This window comes from Juglans microcarpa x Juglans regia, chromosome 1S, assembly GCF_004785595.1.
Source record: "Juglans microcarpa x Juglans regia isolate MS1-56 chromosome 1S, Jm3101_v1.0, whole genome shotgun sequence".
In the NCBI taxonomy this organism is placed as follows: domain Eukaryota; kingdom Viridiplantae; phylum Streptophyta; class Magnoliopsida; order Fagales; family Juglandaceae; genus Juglans; species Juglans microcarpa x Juglans regia.
The window spans coordinates 13,776,928-13,792,982 of NC_054595.1; the positions used below are offsets into that span (position 1 = coordinate 13,776,928).

At 36.9% G+C, this 16,055-nt stretch overlaps 1 protein-coding gene across 1 annotated transcript; it reads right to left on the reverse strand.

Moving 5' to 3' along the window:
* Positions 1-1,657: 1,657 nt before the first annotated feature.
* On the reverse strand, positions 1,658-15,176 carry LOC121245756 (histone acetyltransferase HAC1-like). Its single transcript, XM_041143611.1, has 17 exons — positions 14,898-15,176; positions 14,331-14,576; positions 12,774-12,885; positions 12,372-12,678; positions 11,787-12,296; positions 9,870-11,665; positions 7,407-7,703; positions 7,051-7,329; positions 6,614-6,742; positions 6,289-6,489; positions 6,017-6,159; positions 5,598-5,910; positions 5,265-5,404; positions 4,126-4,204; positions 3,650-4,042; positions 2,381-2,598; positions 1,658-2,265 (listed from the first exon to the last, which is right to left on the reverse strand). The coding sequence occupies exons 2-17, from the start codon at positions 14,513-14,515 to the stop codon at positions 2,151-2,153; spliced, it is 5,217 nt and encodes a 1,738-aa protein (XP_040999545.1). The 5' UTR covers positions 14,516-14,576; positions 14,898-15,176; the 3' UTR covers positions 1,658-2,150.
* Between the last annotated feature and the right edge of the window lie 879 nt (positions 15,177-16,055).

Below are 16,055 nucleotides of genomic sequence, written 5' to 3' on the forward strand. Positions count from 1 at the left end.
CGCATTCCCTTTGAAAGAATGAGGTCAACTATTAAAAATTTAAATTTTCCTTTTGTCTTATATTTACTCATTTTTTTTTCAAAATGAGTACATAACACTTGTACATCCTATGACTACAAATATCAATTATTTTTATATCATTTATTTAAAAATAATTAAAATGTTTTTTTAGATAGATAAAATAAAATTATCAAATAATAATAAATGATAGCAAAAAAGTAGATTTCAAAATTGTTTCAGGCGTATATATTACAATTTATGAGAACATGATGTGCTCAATGAGAGCAAATCTCCTAATCCAAAATTAAATACCGGTATCGACGTCTACTATAGATAATTAGTCTATGGGCTAAAGCCGAAACAAAAGTGGAAAGTTTACAGATCAAACAAACCGACAGCTCCCTTGAAAAGTTTACAGAGCTTGCACACTACAAGACTATCTAGCATTACTCAATTTTCATCTATTTTTTTTTTTTTACGACATTCTTCTAAAAAAAGGTAATATAATAACAAAATCTTGGGAAAAAAGTACAACTAAAACCAAAAAGAGGGATTGGAACTGACTTCCCCCTGACATTGCTTTAGTAAGAAAATATTTTCTAGAAATATTAGAACAATTATAGTACAATCGCCAGCCCAAGGATGACGTCCTTATAGAAGACAAGAACATCATAAAATCAAAGAATCGCCAAATCGAGGCCGAGTGAGACACGCATCAGTACATTAATTGATGGGAACTAAGGTGGGCCTAGTCTTAAAGATCATTTACAAATTGTAGATGGGCCAATTACAAGATCAAAGACCAAGAAGATCAAAGAAGCAATGCACGGATTGGTGCAATCCACTTGGGATGAAGCTAGTAAGAGCCCAACACTCAAGATGGGCTTGAAAGAAGGAGAACCAGCTTTGATCCACTTGATTCAAGCTGTGGAAGACATAGCTTAGAGATAGGGCCTATTGTTATTTGAGACTTCAAATTTGGTTAAATGATTTATTTTATTAGTTTAGAATAAGTGGGCTTGAAGATGCCTGACCCACACGTCTTATTTTCAATGAACTAGGGTTTTCAAGAAGGCCTTGTATTTTGGCCAAGGGCTTATTTGGAAAGTTACTTTTTAGGAATTAGGGTTTTAAGAGGCACTGTAGCGTTACTGTAGCCGCGGGTACTGTAGCACGACACTGTTCATCATGGGCATTTTGGGTAAAAAGGGGCTTTATTTTGGCTAGGGTTTTAATTAGGTTTAGTTTAAATACTCCTTGTAGCCTCATTTGAAGGCCTAGACAATATTGAATTTTATTTGTGAGTTGAATTTTCTCCTCTTGTTCTTGATTGAACTCTTGAACTTATCAAAGGTAAATCACAACCTTTGTGGCGTTCCTCCTTTGTAATCTGGGTTCTTGAGACGGGTTCTTCATCGGGTCTAGATTTTAATATAATCTAGATTCTTGAAACGGGTTCTCATCGGGTCTAGATTCCCCATCCTTGACTTGATTTTTGGCTTTCTTGGGATGTTTTCAAATTGATTGTGGGTTCAAAGGAATACATTCCCGCGGGTTCATATCTAGCATTACTCAATTTTCATCTATTTTTTTTTTTTTACGACATTCTTCTAAAAAAAGGTAATATAATAACAAAATCTTGGGAAAAAAGTACAACTAAAACCAAAAAGAGGGATTGGAACTGACTTCCCCCTGACATTGCTTTAGTAAGAAAATATTTTCTAGAAATATTAGAACAATTATAGTACAATCGCCAGCCCAAGGATGACGTCCTTATAGAAGACAAGAACATCATAAAATCAAAGAATCGCCAAATCGAGGCAGAGTGAGACACGCATCAGTACACTAATACTCCAAGATGAACCGTTAGTGTTTGTTGAAGAGGGTAGCTCTAATCAATGAAGTTCACTTGCTTCAGAAGATTTTTGAGTGGTTGAGGTGTAAACGAAAAGAATATTCTGTCTCGTGAATATGAACCAATCTGCTGTTTTACTCTATGCTTACCCCCTTCCAATCGTCTAAACCCGCCGCTTCTTCTATCACTGCCGAGTTCCCGGCAGTATCTTACTGAGCAGCACAAAACTGTGGACTCCCTCCCTCTACCACTGGGGGCTTTCTTTCAAAACTATATATATAGTATGTACAACTGATCATCCAGCATTGCTTGCAACCTCTGCAGCTCTCTGTCTCATCATCTCCATCACAGCAGCTCTTCGCCGTGAATCAGACTGCTGCTGAAGCCTCCTCAAATGTTCTTTAAGATCTCTGAACAAATTTAAGAAAACAAATATTATAACAATCACCAAACATACGGTATATAAAGGAATGGAAAAAGAAGTTGGCAAGCCAATGATGATTGGAAAAATGCTGATCCATAAACCTGCAACGTGGCACGTGGCATTCAGATTCTTTGCAAGCTCGAGCATGAAGTTGGAGGAGATACCACATTTTCTTACAGAGAACACAACCTCCAGATGCACGGGTTTTGCATTGTATCCCATGGCGGAAAAGCCCTTTAACCTTGCGACAATTTGGGTACTGGCACAGTGCAGAACGACATTGTGATGCATGCACGAGAAGATCAAGCATCTTCCTAAGCTGCAATGTGAAACAAGCAATGATTTCAGACCCAATTTTCATATATATAGTTAAAAAAAATGTAATGATCTCCATAATACATGGTCGTAAAAGTCTTTCCTCAAATATATGCACAAGGTGATAAAGAAGGTTTTCTATGAATAAGTGAATTTTATCGAAGGCGGCAAGAAGCTTAAACCAACTACACAGAACATACAAAAGAATTAAATAATTAGGAATAGAAAAAGAATAAGAAAATCATAAAAACTCGATCCATTAAAATCTATAGAAGTGGCACATTAAAGAACTAATGCAAATTTATGGACAAGAACAAAAAAGGGGGACAGCAATAACTGATACATCTGAATGGCGTGACAGGCCATGCAAAAACTGCAAGGAAAGATTGGAAAATTTTGCTTAAAAAAAAAAGAGTAAAAATTGCATACAAAACATGCAGAAGTTACAAGTAGCAATTGCAAGAAATAACCCCCCCTTTCCCCATCACCATACTTTACCAGGTCAAATAAATAAATCGGAACTAAGAACTGAACTACACATGCTAGCAATTGTTAGCAATAAATCTTACCCACGTACAGATTTGAATAATACAGAACAAAATAGTGTGATACAATGGCTAAAACAAAAACCGATATCTGTTACCAAGCCAGCAAAAATATCATTGATGCAACTTATATATTGGTATCTGATGTGAATCGATACTGCACATTCTCTCCCTCCTACTCTTAACACACTTTGTCTTCATTTCTTGATATTAATTACACGTAAGAATTAATCATATTTCTAACCATGATGGGGGACATGGTTGCAGGGCTTTCCCAACCAAACGAAACATTAGTTTAGTTGGCTACTTGAGAGGCACTCGTGTTAGTGTGATGCAGGAAAAAAATGCAGTGATGGACAATAAAAGTTACCTAGGTATAAAAAATAATAATAAAAAAATGCAGTAAAGGACAATTAAGTTGTAAGATTGAGGAAAGCAAGTACTCGATTATTTTATTTTACAAAAAATCCTTGATTACATGCAAGACAAGTGAGAAAATATAAGCAGCACCTGTAAAACTCGTAGCTGCCTGGCTTCTTTATTCTGAGCATCGCGATCAGCCATGGATGGATGGTTTGTCAACTTATGAGGATGATCAATACCCCCATCCTTTTGATAACAAGAATTGCATATATCATAATCAGGGCAGACTTCACATCGCCAACCCTGACCAGTTTCAATGTCAAGATGACATATATTGCATGTTATCACAAAGGCTGGGGCGGTTGGATTATGAAGATGGTAAAGCACCATCATCGAGGAATGTTTAGCCCGTCGCAGGGTATCATACTGATAATGATTTCCTTGACAAAGACTCAGAAATGCCTGTCTGGTGTCGAAGAATTCACTCTCAAGAATCTCATCTTTATCCTTTGTATCAACAGGTACATCGGTAATTTCAACCTGAAGATTTGACAAAGTTGCCCTTCAAAAAGAAGTTGATAAAAACCACTCACTTTCATGTAGTTTCTGGTCAAGGAACTTACCGGATAGAGGGCATGCTTTTCCCTCTGGTTGATTGGATGTCTCTCTCTTTCTTCACGTTTCTGTTCTACCTCATAACACCTGCAAGGATAGATGAAAAAATCAATAGAAAATCCGTCTATTGAAGTTCTAAAGTACTTTCCAAGAGATATTCAGCAAATCAAACATTATACTTTTAACAACTCGACCAAAGTGGAACTGCCCTCTCCACCACAAAGAAAAAAAAAGCACAAAGAACAAGTAAATAAGATAATGGAAAAGCAATGATTACAAAAATTCTAATTATGAACTTGCATTGTTAGAGAAATCAGAAAACTTCAGAGATTTCAGAAGTAGCCAGTATTTTCGTCTTGGAATTCCAAGTCCAATGTAAAATTAACTAATCAGCTTTTTCCAAAAATAAGCTTTTTCATCATTAACCAAAGCAACCAAAGCAACTGGAATAAACCAGACCGTTGAATTCTTATTTTCTACTACAAAGAACTATAAGTAACATATAATCTAGTACAAGAAAAGCAACACTGGAAATGGGCAATACCAGTTTAGAAGTTAAGAGGAAGAAGACACTGAGGAACCAAGATACAAGAAAAGGGAAAATATGCATTTTCAGGTTCAAACTTATAAAATAAATAGTTCACCTCCTATAAGACTACAAGGAAACATACATGATAAACAAAGAAAAAAAAGAAACCATAACCTGAAAGGAAATCCTTGCAAATATAACATTAAAAAATGAACCGTCCTAAAATATATACAATTTCTTCAAAATTATGACATGCAAGGGAGAAACCTTCGAGGAGAAAGAAAAAAGGATATAACATTTGTGAGCAGGTAACCATATTCATTTTCACTTAATTAACTTCCGCAGCTAAAATCAACTATTTGTGCTCTAGCACCAGTTACAGTATAAAGGAAAATTTTAAGTGAACGAATTTATCCCAAATGTTAAATAGTTTGTGATAGTGGCATCAGTATCTTGCACTATGGGCATATCTGTAAATGTTGGTATTCAAAAAACTGCTCCTACTGGACCAAACTACAGCTTAACATGTGAGAGAATGGTTATGAATATACAACTGTAGCATATATTTTATTCAACCATCTGTGGCAATACAGCAGGTAACGATTGCAGAATTCTTACTTTTCACAAAGCTGAAAACTTTTGCACTGGTTGCAAACCCAACGGTTTCCAGATACCATTAGGATACAACAGTGTGCACACGCATGCTGCAAATGAACCATGATAAAATCCTCCTTCATTGGGGAAATCGTTTCACCTAGCTGGGGAGGGGAAAAAAGTCTCATAAGAACAAGCACCAGCATTTTTTATGCCGTAAAACTACAGGAGAATTTGACATAAACAGATATTTCTTTTTCTTTTTGAAAAATAATCAGTGAATTTGATTTATCTCAACTCTGACAATCCCATAGCAAAGAAAACAGTAAGCCGGAAGATAAGAAGAAGAAAAATTACTTTATGCATGAGTAGCAGATCCTTTGATGCGTTACCAGAAAGATCAGACTGACCAGATGCTTTTAGAGCCCTCTTTGTTATGGTCTTCTTAGTTGTTCCTTTCTTATTCTGTTTTTTGCCATCTTCTTCTTGACGCATCTGATAAATAAGGTCCTCTGCCGCACCAGGCCAGTAATCACCATCAAAATATGGCAATCTAGCTGCAGTGACCTTAGCCTTACATTCACCAGTAGATACAAAGAAATGGTCGTATAAATTAGTGAGATCAACCACAATGTTTTCCTTGCCAGCTTTTCTTAACATCGCTAGATACCTGACACAGAAAATTCCAAACAAGGATTAAAGAACAAAATGAGTATAGGATACTAGCTGCTGTTAATATAATTCACAAAATTCTTTATGGAAGTCGCAAGGCTCACCATTCCCGGAGCTTATCGGATTTAGGCGTTTTTTGAATTTCTGGATGACAATATAAAATATAATCTTCGCCCTTCAATGGAGGACAAGCCCATATATAGCAGCTTGTAAAACCTCGTATCTTGCAGTATTCAAGGTATCCAATCTGAAAGGACAAGCAGAGGTGAAGATCAATAGCTCCAGTTGAAGATTTCGTATTAATCAAATCACAGATAAGTATACTTGAGAAAGTGCAATCAAGATTAAAAAAAAAAAATGCAAGTCTGGAACCTACCAGAATCTCGTGGTAAACAAATGTCCGAAGAGCCTCTCCAGAAACCGCTTTAATCTCAGGCCTGAAATACTTCACAGAGTCTAGGTACGAGAGATAAACACGGCGCTGATTTGGGAATTGACATTCAGACCCAAATTCTTGAACATACATGCCAAATAAGCAAACTTCTACACCTTCAATCTTCTGAAAAAGCAAAATCACCTGGAACCAAAATAAAAAAATAGCGGCTTCACGCATAAGCTACTGCAGCTATCTAATGTTACTAGCAACAAATAAAGCTCATCTTTGTTAGAGAATGTATGAAACTCAGGAAGATTCTCCAGACCTTGGATTTATAGGGGAACTCGGTTGGATAATTCTCTTCTTGAAAAATTTCAAGAAATCGCTGTTTCACTTCCAACTTTTTGTCAACAGATGAAACAACTCTGATTACAAGCGCTTCCGCTCCAGAAACCTAGCAATATCAATGTTTGGAAATAATTTAATAACAAATATGATATGATATGATATAATTTAATAGTGTCAATGAACTAAAACCATGGCCTTTTATTTTAATAAAAGTTCAAAAAAGATGATAGTTGGGATCAGCATCAATAAGCGTAAGCTAATACAATCTAAGGTGGTGAATATCGGTTAGAAGCTTTCAATTGACATTCTTCAGCAAAGAAACTGCAATTCATCTCATGATGAACTGCGTATTCTTTAATTTAATCATATTACCTAAGAAAAAACTTTATACAAAAGCATCCTATATGCAATCACCTCATCATAACTTTTCCCTTGGAGCCTTGCTCTCTCTTGTCTTTCTTGCTTCAGTCTCCTAAATAACCGCTGCTCTATGTGGTCACTAAGAATTGTTCTTGGCAAATCTTTGGCCCCAAGAACAGCATTCTGTGGTAAGGGCATGCGTTCTCCTCTTTCAACCTGTTGTATATAGCAATACGGGCAAGTGTATTCAGCTTGTCCACCGTCATTTCTTCGACCATTAAATAAAGCACAAATTTGATGTTGCCAAGCTTCACACTTATCACATTGAACCCACTGCACAAGATAATTAAGGGTTTAATACAAACAGTTGGCAATAAAATGCAAAACAAACTTGACCAAAAAGAACATACCCATTCTTCAGTCTCTTCATCATTTTTCTTCTTTTCTAGCCTTGCCTTTGGAATGGCAGTACCATCGGCAACTATGGTGTCTCCACGAGCTTCATTGTAGCATGGAATACAGAAATAATGCCGTGTATCGCCAGCACCCATGGTATAATACATTGCATTTCTCTTGATGCGAGCACCACAAGGAGTGCAATACGTAGGTGGTGGTTCAAAAGTGAGCTTCTCTACAGCACACAGCTGACAAGAGTTCTCACTCATTGAATGCTCCATTGCTTGATTCTTTTCTGCCTTTGCTTTACTCTATAAATAGGAGAATAATGAGTTATCATCTATTTTTGGGTTTATTACATCTAATTCACTTGACTATACAGATAACAATTGTTTTCATACAATATTCTTTTTTTTTTTATTGGCACAGACAGAGTCCCAAGTTCTGGGTGTCCACAAGCCCTCAAGGAGTTTCCCACAAGTGCATCTCGGATAATTCAAGGGGAAATTCCCCTAGTCCGATAGCCCCAAGGTGCGAATGCAGAGTTTCAAACCTAGGACATCTGGTTTATATTGCTCGCCCCAAGACCATTGCGCTAACCTTGGGGTTATTTCATACAATATTCTGAGAGAGGAAAAGAGAAATGAGTATGATTCCAACAGCAATAGACCTTTGAAATCATATGCCTCAACAAGAAATTGGACCACTAATCTGCTGTATCTACAGCAGTTAACATTGACATAGAAATTTCCATAACTGACTTTCGATTATTGTCTAGAAACATAAATGCACTCACTGCATCACATAGAAGCAAGACATAGTAGTCACCATGCTTGCAGCATGGAGAGGGGTGGGAAGATTTAAAGAAATTTGGTGGGAGGAATTGGTCGGAGGCGGGGAGGCAAAGTCCCTTCAGCCCACAGAACTCAACTTAGAGTTGGGCAGATTGCAAGAGCAAGAACTGACCTCTAAAGGGTATGGTGAAAAACATCAGTTTCACATGCATTTTAAACCATTTAATCAGGAACAAGATAAAATGCATATTCATCTTCTTCCTCTTTCATTCCCTTTTACCAAACAACATGAGGCGGAGGCAGCCTCATTACATCTCAACCCCCCCCCCCCCCCCCCCCCCCCCCCCCCCCCCCCCCCCCTTTTTCCCCACCTCATTCCACTTACTATCCATCTCTCCAGCAAAACATAGTTCTACAATATTTTAAATAAGCATGAGTACGAGGATCCTCATCCTGGCTTCTTGTACAGTGATTTTCAACAAACAAAAGTGTTAATAATCAAAAAGTTAATAATAGAGGATGAAGATTATGCTTTTTTGTGAACAGGGGGATTTATTATAGCCAGTGCATAGCAACAAGGATTTTTGGACATTTTCTATAAAAAAAATAATAATAATAACAGAAAGGATGAAGATACGCAAAACAAAAGCTGTAATGGACTAGAAAAAGGAAACATTTTGATATGTAAGTTTGCAAAAAAATTTTCCTCTGATACAAAGCACGTTAAAAGATACGCATGCGAAAAATTGTCAACTTAAGGTGGGAACGAAATGGCAGGATATTTGGTCGGGTATTTGTCCTTAGATACAGGTATGGAAAAGATGCATGCATGTTAAAAAATTCAACTTAAGGTGGGGGAAGAAAAATGAAGGATACTTGTACTCCTGTACTCTCAAGTACGGAAAAAATATATATGAATGTGAGAAATTTTCAAGTTAAAGAGGGCAGAAGAAGAAGATCGCATCACATCTCATGTCCACACAAAAGATCAGAAATCCAACAAAGGAACAAACATATGTGAAAGTAAGGGGAGGATATACATGATACAGACTCCAATTGTATAGAATTAATAGGAACTACAGAAAAGTAATAACACTTTTCTCTGCCTAATAGTTGGTTCTAACAGGTCATGCTCAAGAGGTTATTCAAGAGAAGTTTATTACTATTTGCACTTATCAATATGGGTTCCAATCCAAAAATTCCTATGTGAATGAGGGCAATACCAACCCTTTCTACCAAAAACAGGGTATAATGCGAAATTATTTGAAGACAACCAGACATGTTAGCATCATGATAAATTACGACATGAAAAAAAGTTGAGGTAACAGAGTTAGAAATGTAATTGCTATTGATGTGAAAATAAAACATGGACTCCCAACATTCCTCTAAAAAAAAGCCATCCAATTAGATGATAATACTCTAGCAAACCTCAGTTTAAAAAACAAACAACAAAGGAAGAAAGAAAAGAAATCCAAATGGTTACAACTGTGCTTTAAAAGAACGTATGGTAAATATCTTCCAATAATTTACTCATTTGCGCTTCCGTTCTTCTCTACAGCCGATTGAAATGGTTAGGGATCTCTTAACCTTGTCTGATAACTTATCAAAAAATAATAATTTACTCATTTTCAAAACAAAGAAGGAACTGAATCCAATGCTTGCATAGAAAAATCATTAACTTACCTGGCCAACCCACTGCCTGAGACCTATAATGTGCTCCTTAACCTGCTCTGGAGTGAAAAGTTCAGTCAATGACACACCCTTTATTTTTGGCTTCCCAGACTTGGTACCAGACACAAGTTCGGGAGGCTGTGCGAAATTTTCTTGCTTAGCTGGATCAATCTCTTTCTCAAGTTTAATATTTTCTTGCTTAGACAAAGCAGAAGATTCATCATATGCAATCGGTTCACCATCAGTCCCTCGGTTGCAGTTGTCATTCACATCTTCCTTCATCTGAGTAAGACTTTCCCGTCCAGAACTTTCAGCAACTTCCTTCTTCACTTCTGGAAACTCTGATTTAATAGGAATACAAATGTCATGGTGTTGACTATCTTGAAGGTGAACATTCTGCAAACCATGGAGTTGACTATATGCTGAACTTTCACTCTCAGGAACAACAGATTGGGATGACTGCACAATTTTCATGCGTTTTAGAGAAGGTTGTAGATCTTCAGAAGTTTCGACAACTGAGGTAGTCTTTGATATCAATCTAGCCGAGCTGTCAGCAGTGTCATAGGATTTACAGGATGCACTAATCGAAGACGGCAAACAAGAACCAGACTCTGCTCGAGAATGTGGTTTCAATCTTGCTGAAATTTGTACACGCTTATAGTTTTTTACGGGAACACAAACAGGGCAACCTGCATTCCTGCATGTCTTATGATGTTCAAGCAAGCCCTTGGTACGATGGCAGCGAGGATTTGGGCATGATGCCAGACTGCATTTACCAATGTGTGACAACAGTTCCTGAGCACTTATGCAGTGATGTGCTGGACATGTTCCTTTGGGGTATGGGCATACACGAGCATGTTGCAAAAACAAAAGCCACCTCTGTTGATTTCTGTACCGTTCAAGGTTTAGAGTACCAGATCTACTTGCAACACCACTTGATTTAGGAGGCTCAGCAGTGCTTCTATCAGCAGCAGTTTGACCAATAATGGATCCTTCTGATGATAAATTGTTACATTGAGCTTCATCTTGCATGGATATTCTCTGATGGAAATCCTCTTGGACATGGTGCTCAAGTGGCAAGATCCTTGGTATGTGGCTCCTGTCTTGTGATTGCAGTTTCCATTGACCCGGCAGTGCTGATTCCGATTGTGCTCCAACAGAAAGGCAGCTAAAATCGCTTTGAGAATCTGTAATCAAATGGCTTGGATGCAGCGATTGTTGCATTTTTTGACAATTTTGAGACAGTGATGAGCAGTTATCATGCTGGCCAGATGGAAGAGAGAGATGTTGAGCACCCCTGGATGGGTCTTCAGCAGAACTCTGCTGGAATTGGTTCTGCATGTTAGACAATTGGAACTGTTCAGAAACTTGTGAGTGCAGAACCTCATTGTGTTGCTCCACTCCAGGCTCACACTTCACTTGGCTACCAAGATCGGAACTCGGCTGAGACTGGCCAAAATCATTGTTCAACACATGCTGGTGCTGCTTCTGTTGGCGTTGCTGTTGAACAAATTGATGCTGTAATTGCTGCTGTTGATGAGAATGTAGTAGATTGTCTCTAGAAGTTATTGGAGCTTGGAAATTCATCTTTTCAGATTGATCAACTAAATGAGGCTTTGTAAAGGCAGCCTGGTTCGCCACTTGCAAATTTGACTGATTACTTATCAAAGGAGAGTTGGTTTTGGACATCGTTGGCAGGCTAACTGAATTAAAGTTCTGAGTGTTCATCATTGATCCGACAGATGTTGCAGCACCGTAGAAGTGTCCAGAACCAAAAGAATCAGAATTGCTCATTCCAAATCCATCACCTGATCATTGAAGTCTTTGTTGTGAGAATGCTTATTTGTGCCAAAATAAATATCAATCTTCCCACATGATGTATGATATAACACCTATAAAAGAAGCCAGAGATAGAGAGAAAGAGATTACCCTGCATTAATGGCCGCTGATGCTGGTCAAAGTGCTGCTGCAAAGGTTTCGGTGAATTAGCATAAGGTGTAGCAGTAAGATAGCTTTCAGAGGTACCAGGTTCATTCGTAAGTTGTAAATTATTCCCAATCAACCCTAAACCACCATTTAAAGCCCCATTTGGAAACCCAAAAGCCTTCTGCTGCAAGCTAGACCTAATTCCACCACTGCCAATTTGACTACCAAGGTTGTGCAATATACGGCTATTTTGACCAACAAGATGCTGCTTTTGCTGCAGTGGTTGAGAAACAGTTGTTGACTCAACAGTGGCAAACCCACCACCATTAGAAGATTCCAAGTTCATGTAAGATTGATTATTGTTGTTGTTGCAGTTATTACTGTTACTATTACTAAATCCAGGAGTAGGAATCATTTGGCTTGTAATTGTTTGGGCACCCAATGGCAACATATTCCCACCAGAACCGAGGGAAAAACTGGCAGGAGATTGTTGATATCCATTAGGCAATGGACCTGCAAGAATAGACTGTGTTACTGATACAAAGAAGCAAAACCAATAGCCTTAACAAGAGACTTAATAACACTTACCATCAGCTCTGTTAAATGAACTGGCGCGCATGCCACCAGTACCAGTTGGTAACAGGCTTCCAGTGTTGACAGCTGTAGGCGTTATGCTATTACATCCACTAGAAGAAATCATGGAAGAATCAACAGAAGATGCAACAACCATGGTTGAGTTCGCACTGTGTGACATGCCAGGTGTTGGTATCATTGTACCAATGGCAGAGGAAGAATTAACAAGCTGCGGATATTGTTGATTCTGATTACTCAAATGTGGGCGTTTAATCAAATTATGCAAACGACTCTCCAATGTGTCAAGGTTCATGTAATCCTCCTATGAGAATATTAGAAATGTTAAACGAGGAATAATATACTGTCACGTGAGACAGATATCTCCAACAAACACTATAAAAATTAAAAAAATAATACCTTTGTATGAGCTGATCTCAATAAACCCTCCTCTAGACGTTTCACTATATCCTTGAACTTCCTTCTTGCCTGTTCATTTAGATGTGGCTGCCGCTGGGATAAGATATTGAAGCTGAAAACAAGATAATAGAATGTTCTCATCATTCAATAATCAACAAACGCACACATATCAAAAGCATGTTCTCAGATGATGGTAAAAAAACAACTATATTACAAGCATGCCAAGAGCATATTAGATGATAATATCTCAACAATGGTTCAATAGCAGCCCAAAGAATCTTACAAATGATCAAGCCCCATTCCCCCACATAAAATATAATAATAATTAAAAAAACTGAAGAAAGGCTTAACAAACCACAGACCATCGAGAATATAAAGGTGACTACATTATATAAGGTGATTGCACCTGCTCTAAAGGCTAGTAAATCACACCAGAAAATTTCATCCATTCAACCACACAAGTCTAGACATATATTTGCATGCTCCTCCCATAACAGATGACATATATACATTTCTTTTTTTTTGGAAGGGTGATCAAGAAGTTTTATTCATAAAAAAGGAAGGCATGGCCCAAGTACACAGGATGTATACATGAGAAGTACCTAACTAGGGTTTACAACCGAAAGTAGAAAATCATGGCATATATACATATGTCAGATTTTTTTTTGTAAGTAATCCATCTTATCAGCACAGAAAGTAAAATGCAGATATGTCTTGCAAATTGGGGAAAAAAATCTATTTGCGGTTTTCTTCCACTTGCAAAACACTTTTCTTCCATTGATATTAATTTATTTTCTAATGAAGTAGATGAGCTTTTAGCTCAAGTGGCACCAACCCCTGCCAGAATGGGGTGAAGTGTGTGGTCATGACCCCGTTTGGTGCATATATAACTTTACAATCGAAAAAAAAAAAATTAAAAATTAAGGGCTCGTTTGTTTTCAGAGATGAGTTGAGTTGAGATTAAAGTTAAAAAGTTGAATAAAATATTGTTAGAATATATTTTTTAATATTATTTTTATTTTGAGATTTGAAAAAGTTGAATTATTTATTTTAATTTGTGTGGGGATTTGGGAAAGTTGTAATGATGAGGTGAGATGAGATGAGATGTTTCCTGAAAACAAACGAGGCCTAAATCTCTAGAATTATATAATTCTCAAAAGTACAAATTCCATAATAGAAATTACTGTATATAAATACCCAAGAAGATGCTATCATATCTTCACTCTTCTAAGTACACATTATAGCTATTAACAATATACTTAAAATGCATAACAGTTTTCCATCACCTAGAGCACGAAATGCAAGAGGTCATTCCCAGACTCCCAAAACATTTTGACTACTAACAAAATGTACAAAAAACTAATAGTAATACTTCTCAATTTGCATTGAATAGCACTCAACATGCATTATACTGAGTTTTAACAAACAGAATACCTCTTAAGTTATGTAGTAACATAAACACAGTTCACAGGCGCACCGGGAAACAAACTACAGAAGAAGAAGAAGAAGAAGGAAGAAGAACAGAATAGAAAGAACAACAAAAGTGGACGGTCTTACATCTTGTCTTGCATGTATGCACGTGCCCTGTTCATCTCGGTCTCTGCAGTAAACAGAGCACGCAGGCCCCCGCCGCCGCTGCCCAGATTATGCATTTGCTGAGCGAGCGCACTCCCATTCTGCTGGGGCAGCCCTGCCTGATTGGACACCTGCCCCGCCCCCGACATATGAGCCTGCACATTCATCTCATTTACCTCCAACTAGCAAGCACCGCATAACTCAGTCAAATCCCCACCTTACAATCTCCTGCTCGTTCCACCACCAGTCAAACACCACATAAACTAACCAAATAATAATAATCATAATAATCAAATCCCAAATTATCAACTAACCGAAATGGCATGAATTTGTGATAAAGAAAAAAAACAATTGGATGGAAATAAATGAGGAAGAGACCAATCGAAGCAATCGTAGTTCTAAAGTACAATCAGGGGCAAATAGTTAACTGAGAAATTGACTGAATTTGATTAATTTATTTTTCTCCTAATTTTAGTAAGTAAACCCTAGGTGAGGTGACTGAAATGAAATGAATCGCATCGACGAGCAGAGATAAACCCTAATACGAACCTTTGGGGACGAGCGTACGAGAGGGGAAGCAGCGGCGATCGGAGGCGAGGAATCGTTCAGTGAGCTTCCAGAGATAAAATCGCGGCGATCGCAGACTGGTCGCCGATTCGATAAACGTAGGAGAGAGGAATCGAAGGAAGTCGGCCAGAGAGAGCGAATTGAGTGGGGAATTGAGCACGTGCGCACTGTTTGAAGAAGCAGAGGGATGAATGGAAAGGGGTGAATCGAAGGAAAGGAAAAGTCCGTGTGGAAGAGAGAGAAGGGGAGAGAGTATAACGTTTGAGGTGATGTTACGAAAAAAAAAATAATAAAATATTAAATAATAATTAAAAATATATATAAAATAATTATATAATAATAAATAATATTAAAAATATTTTATTATTTAAATAGAGTTTAAGTTTTCGTTTATTTTTATAAAATTTTTTAATTCATTTCATTTCGTTTTATCTAATTATTATAATTTTTTTAAATTTATAAATTAAATGAAATAAATAATTTAATTTTTTAAATTTTTAAAATAAAAATACTATTAAAAAAATATATTTTAATAATATTTTATTTTATTTTATTTTAAATTTCTACTTATACAACCTGAAAAAAAGGATATATTGATTGAACAGGGGGTGATTGGGGTTTCAATTTAAGAATTTATTTATTTATTTATTTAAAAAAAAAATTATAAAATAAGATATTTTTAAAAATTTTTAAGTTTCCTGAGACTGGGGGATATAACATGGGAGGATATATATCGGATACGACTATTTGGTATCTGAATTTACGATATTGCCCATTAACGTAGCCACAAATCTACCCATCCACGAAGGACCACGATCCAACTATGTTTTTTCTTTTTTTTCTTTTTTCGGATAATCAGGATTCACCTATGTTGTTATCCTCTAATCCGGGCTTAAAAAAATACTAATAATAAATCTTTGGTCGGTACTCTTATATTTCCTCTGTCATGCTCAAAGTTCTGCGAGAATAGTACTATTTCGTCAGTAATATAGTTCATTTTGTAAAATAATTTGCATTTCACATAAAAAAAACATTGTCTCATCTTAATAATTTTTTAGTGTTACACTTGAAGGTTCATTTAGTTAGAAAAAATAAAAAGTAAAGGGCAAAAAGGCTAGAGAAATAGAGAGAAAACCCATG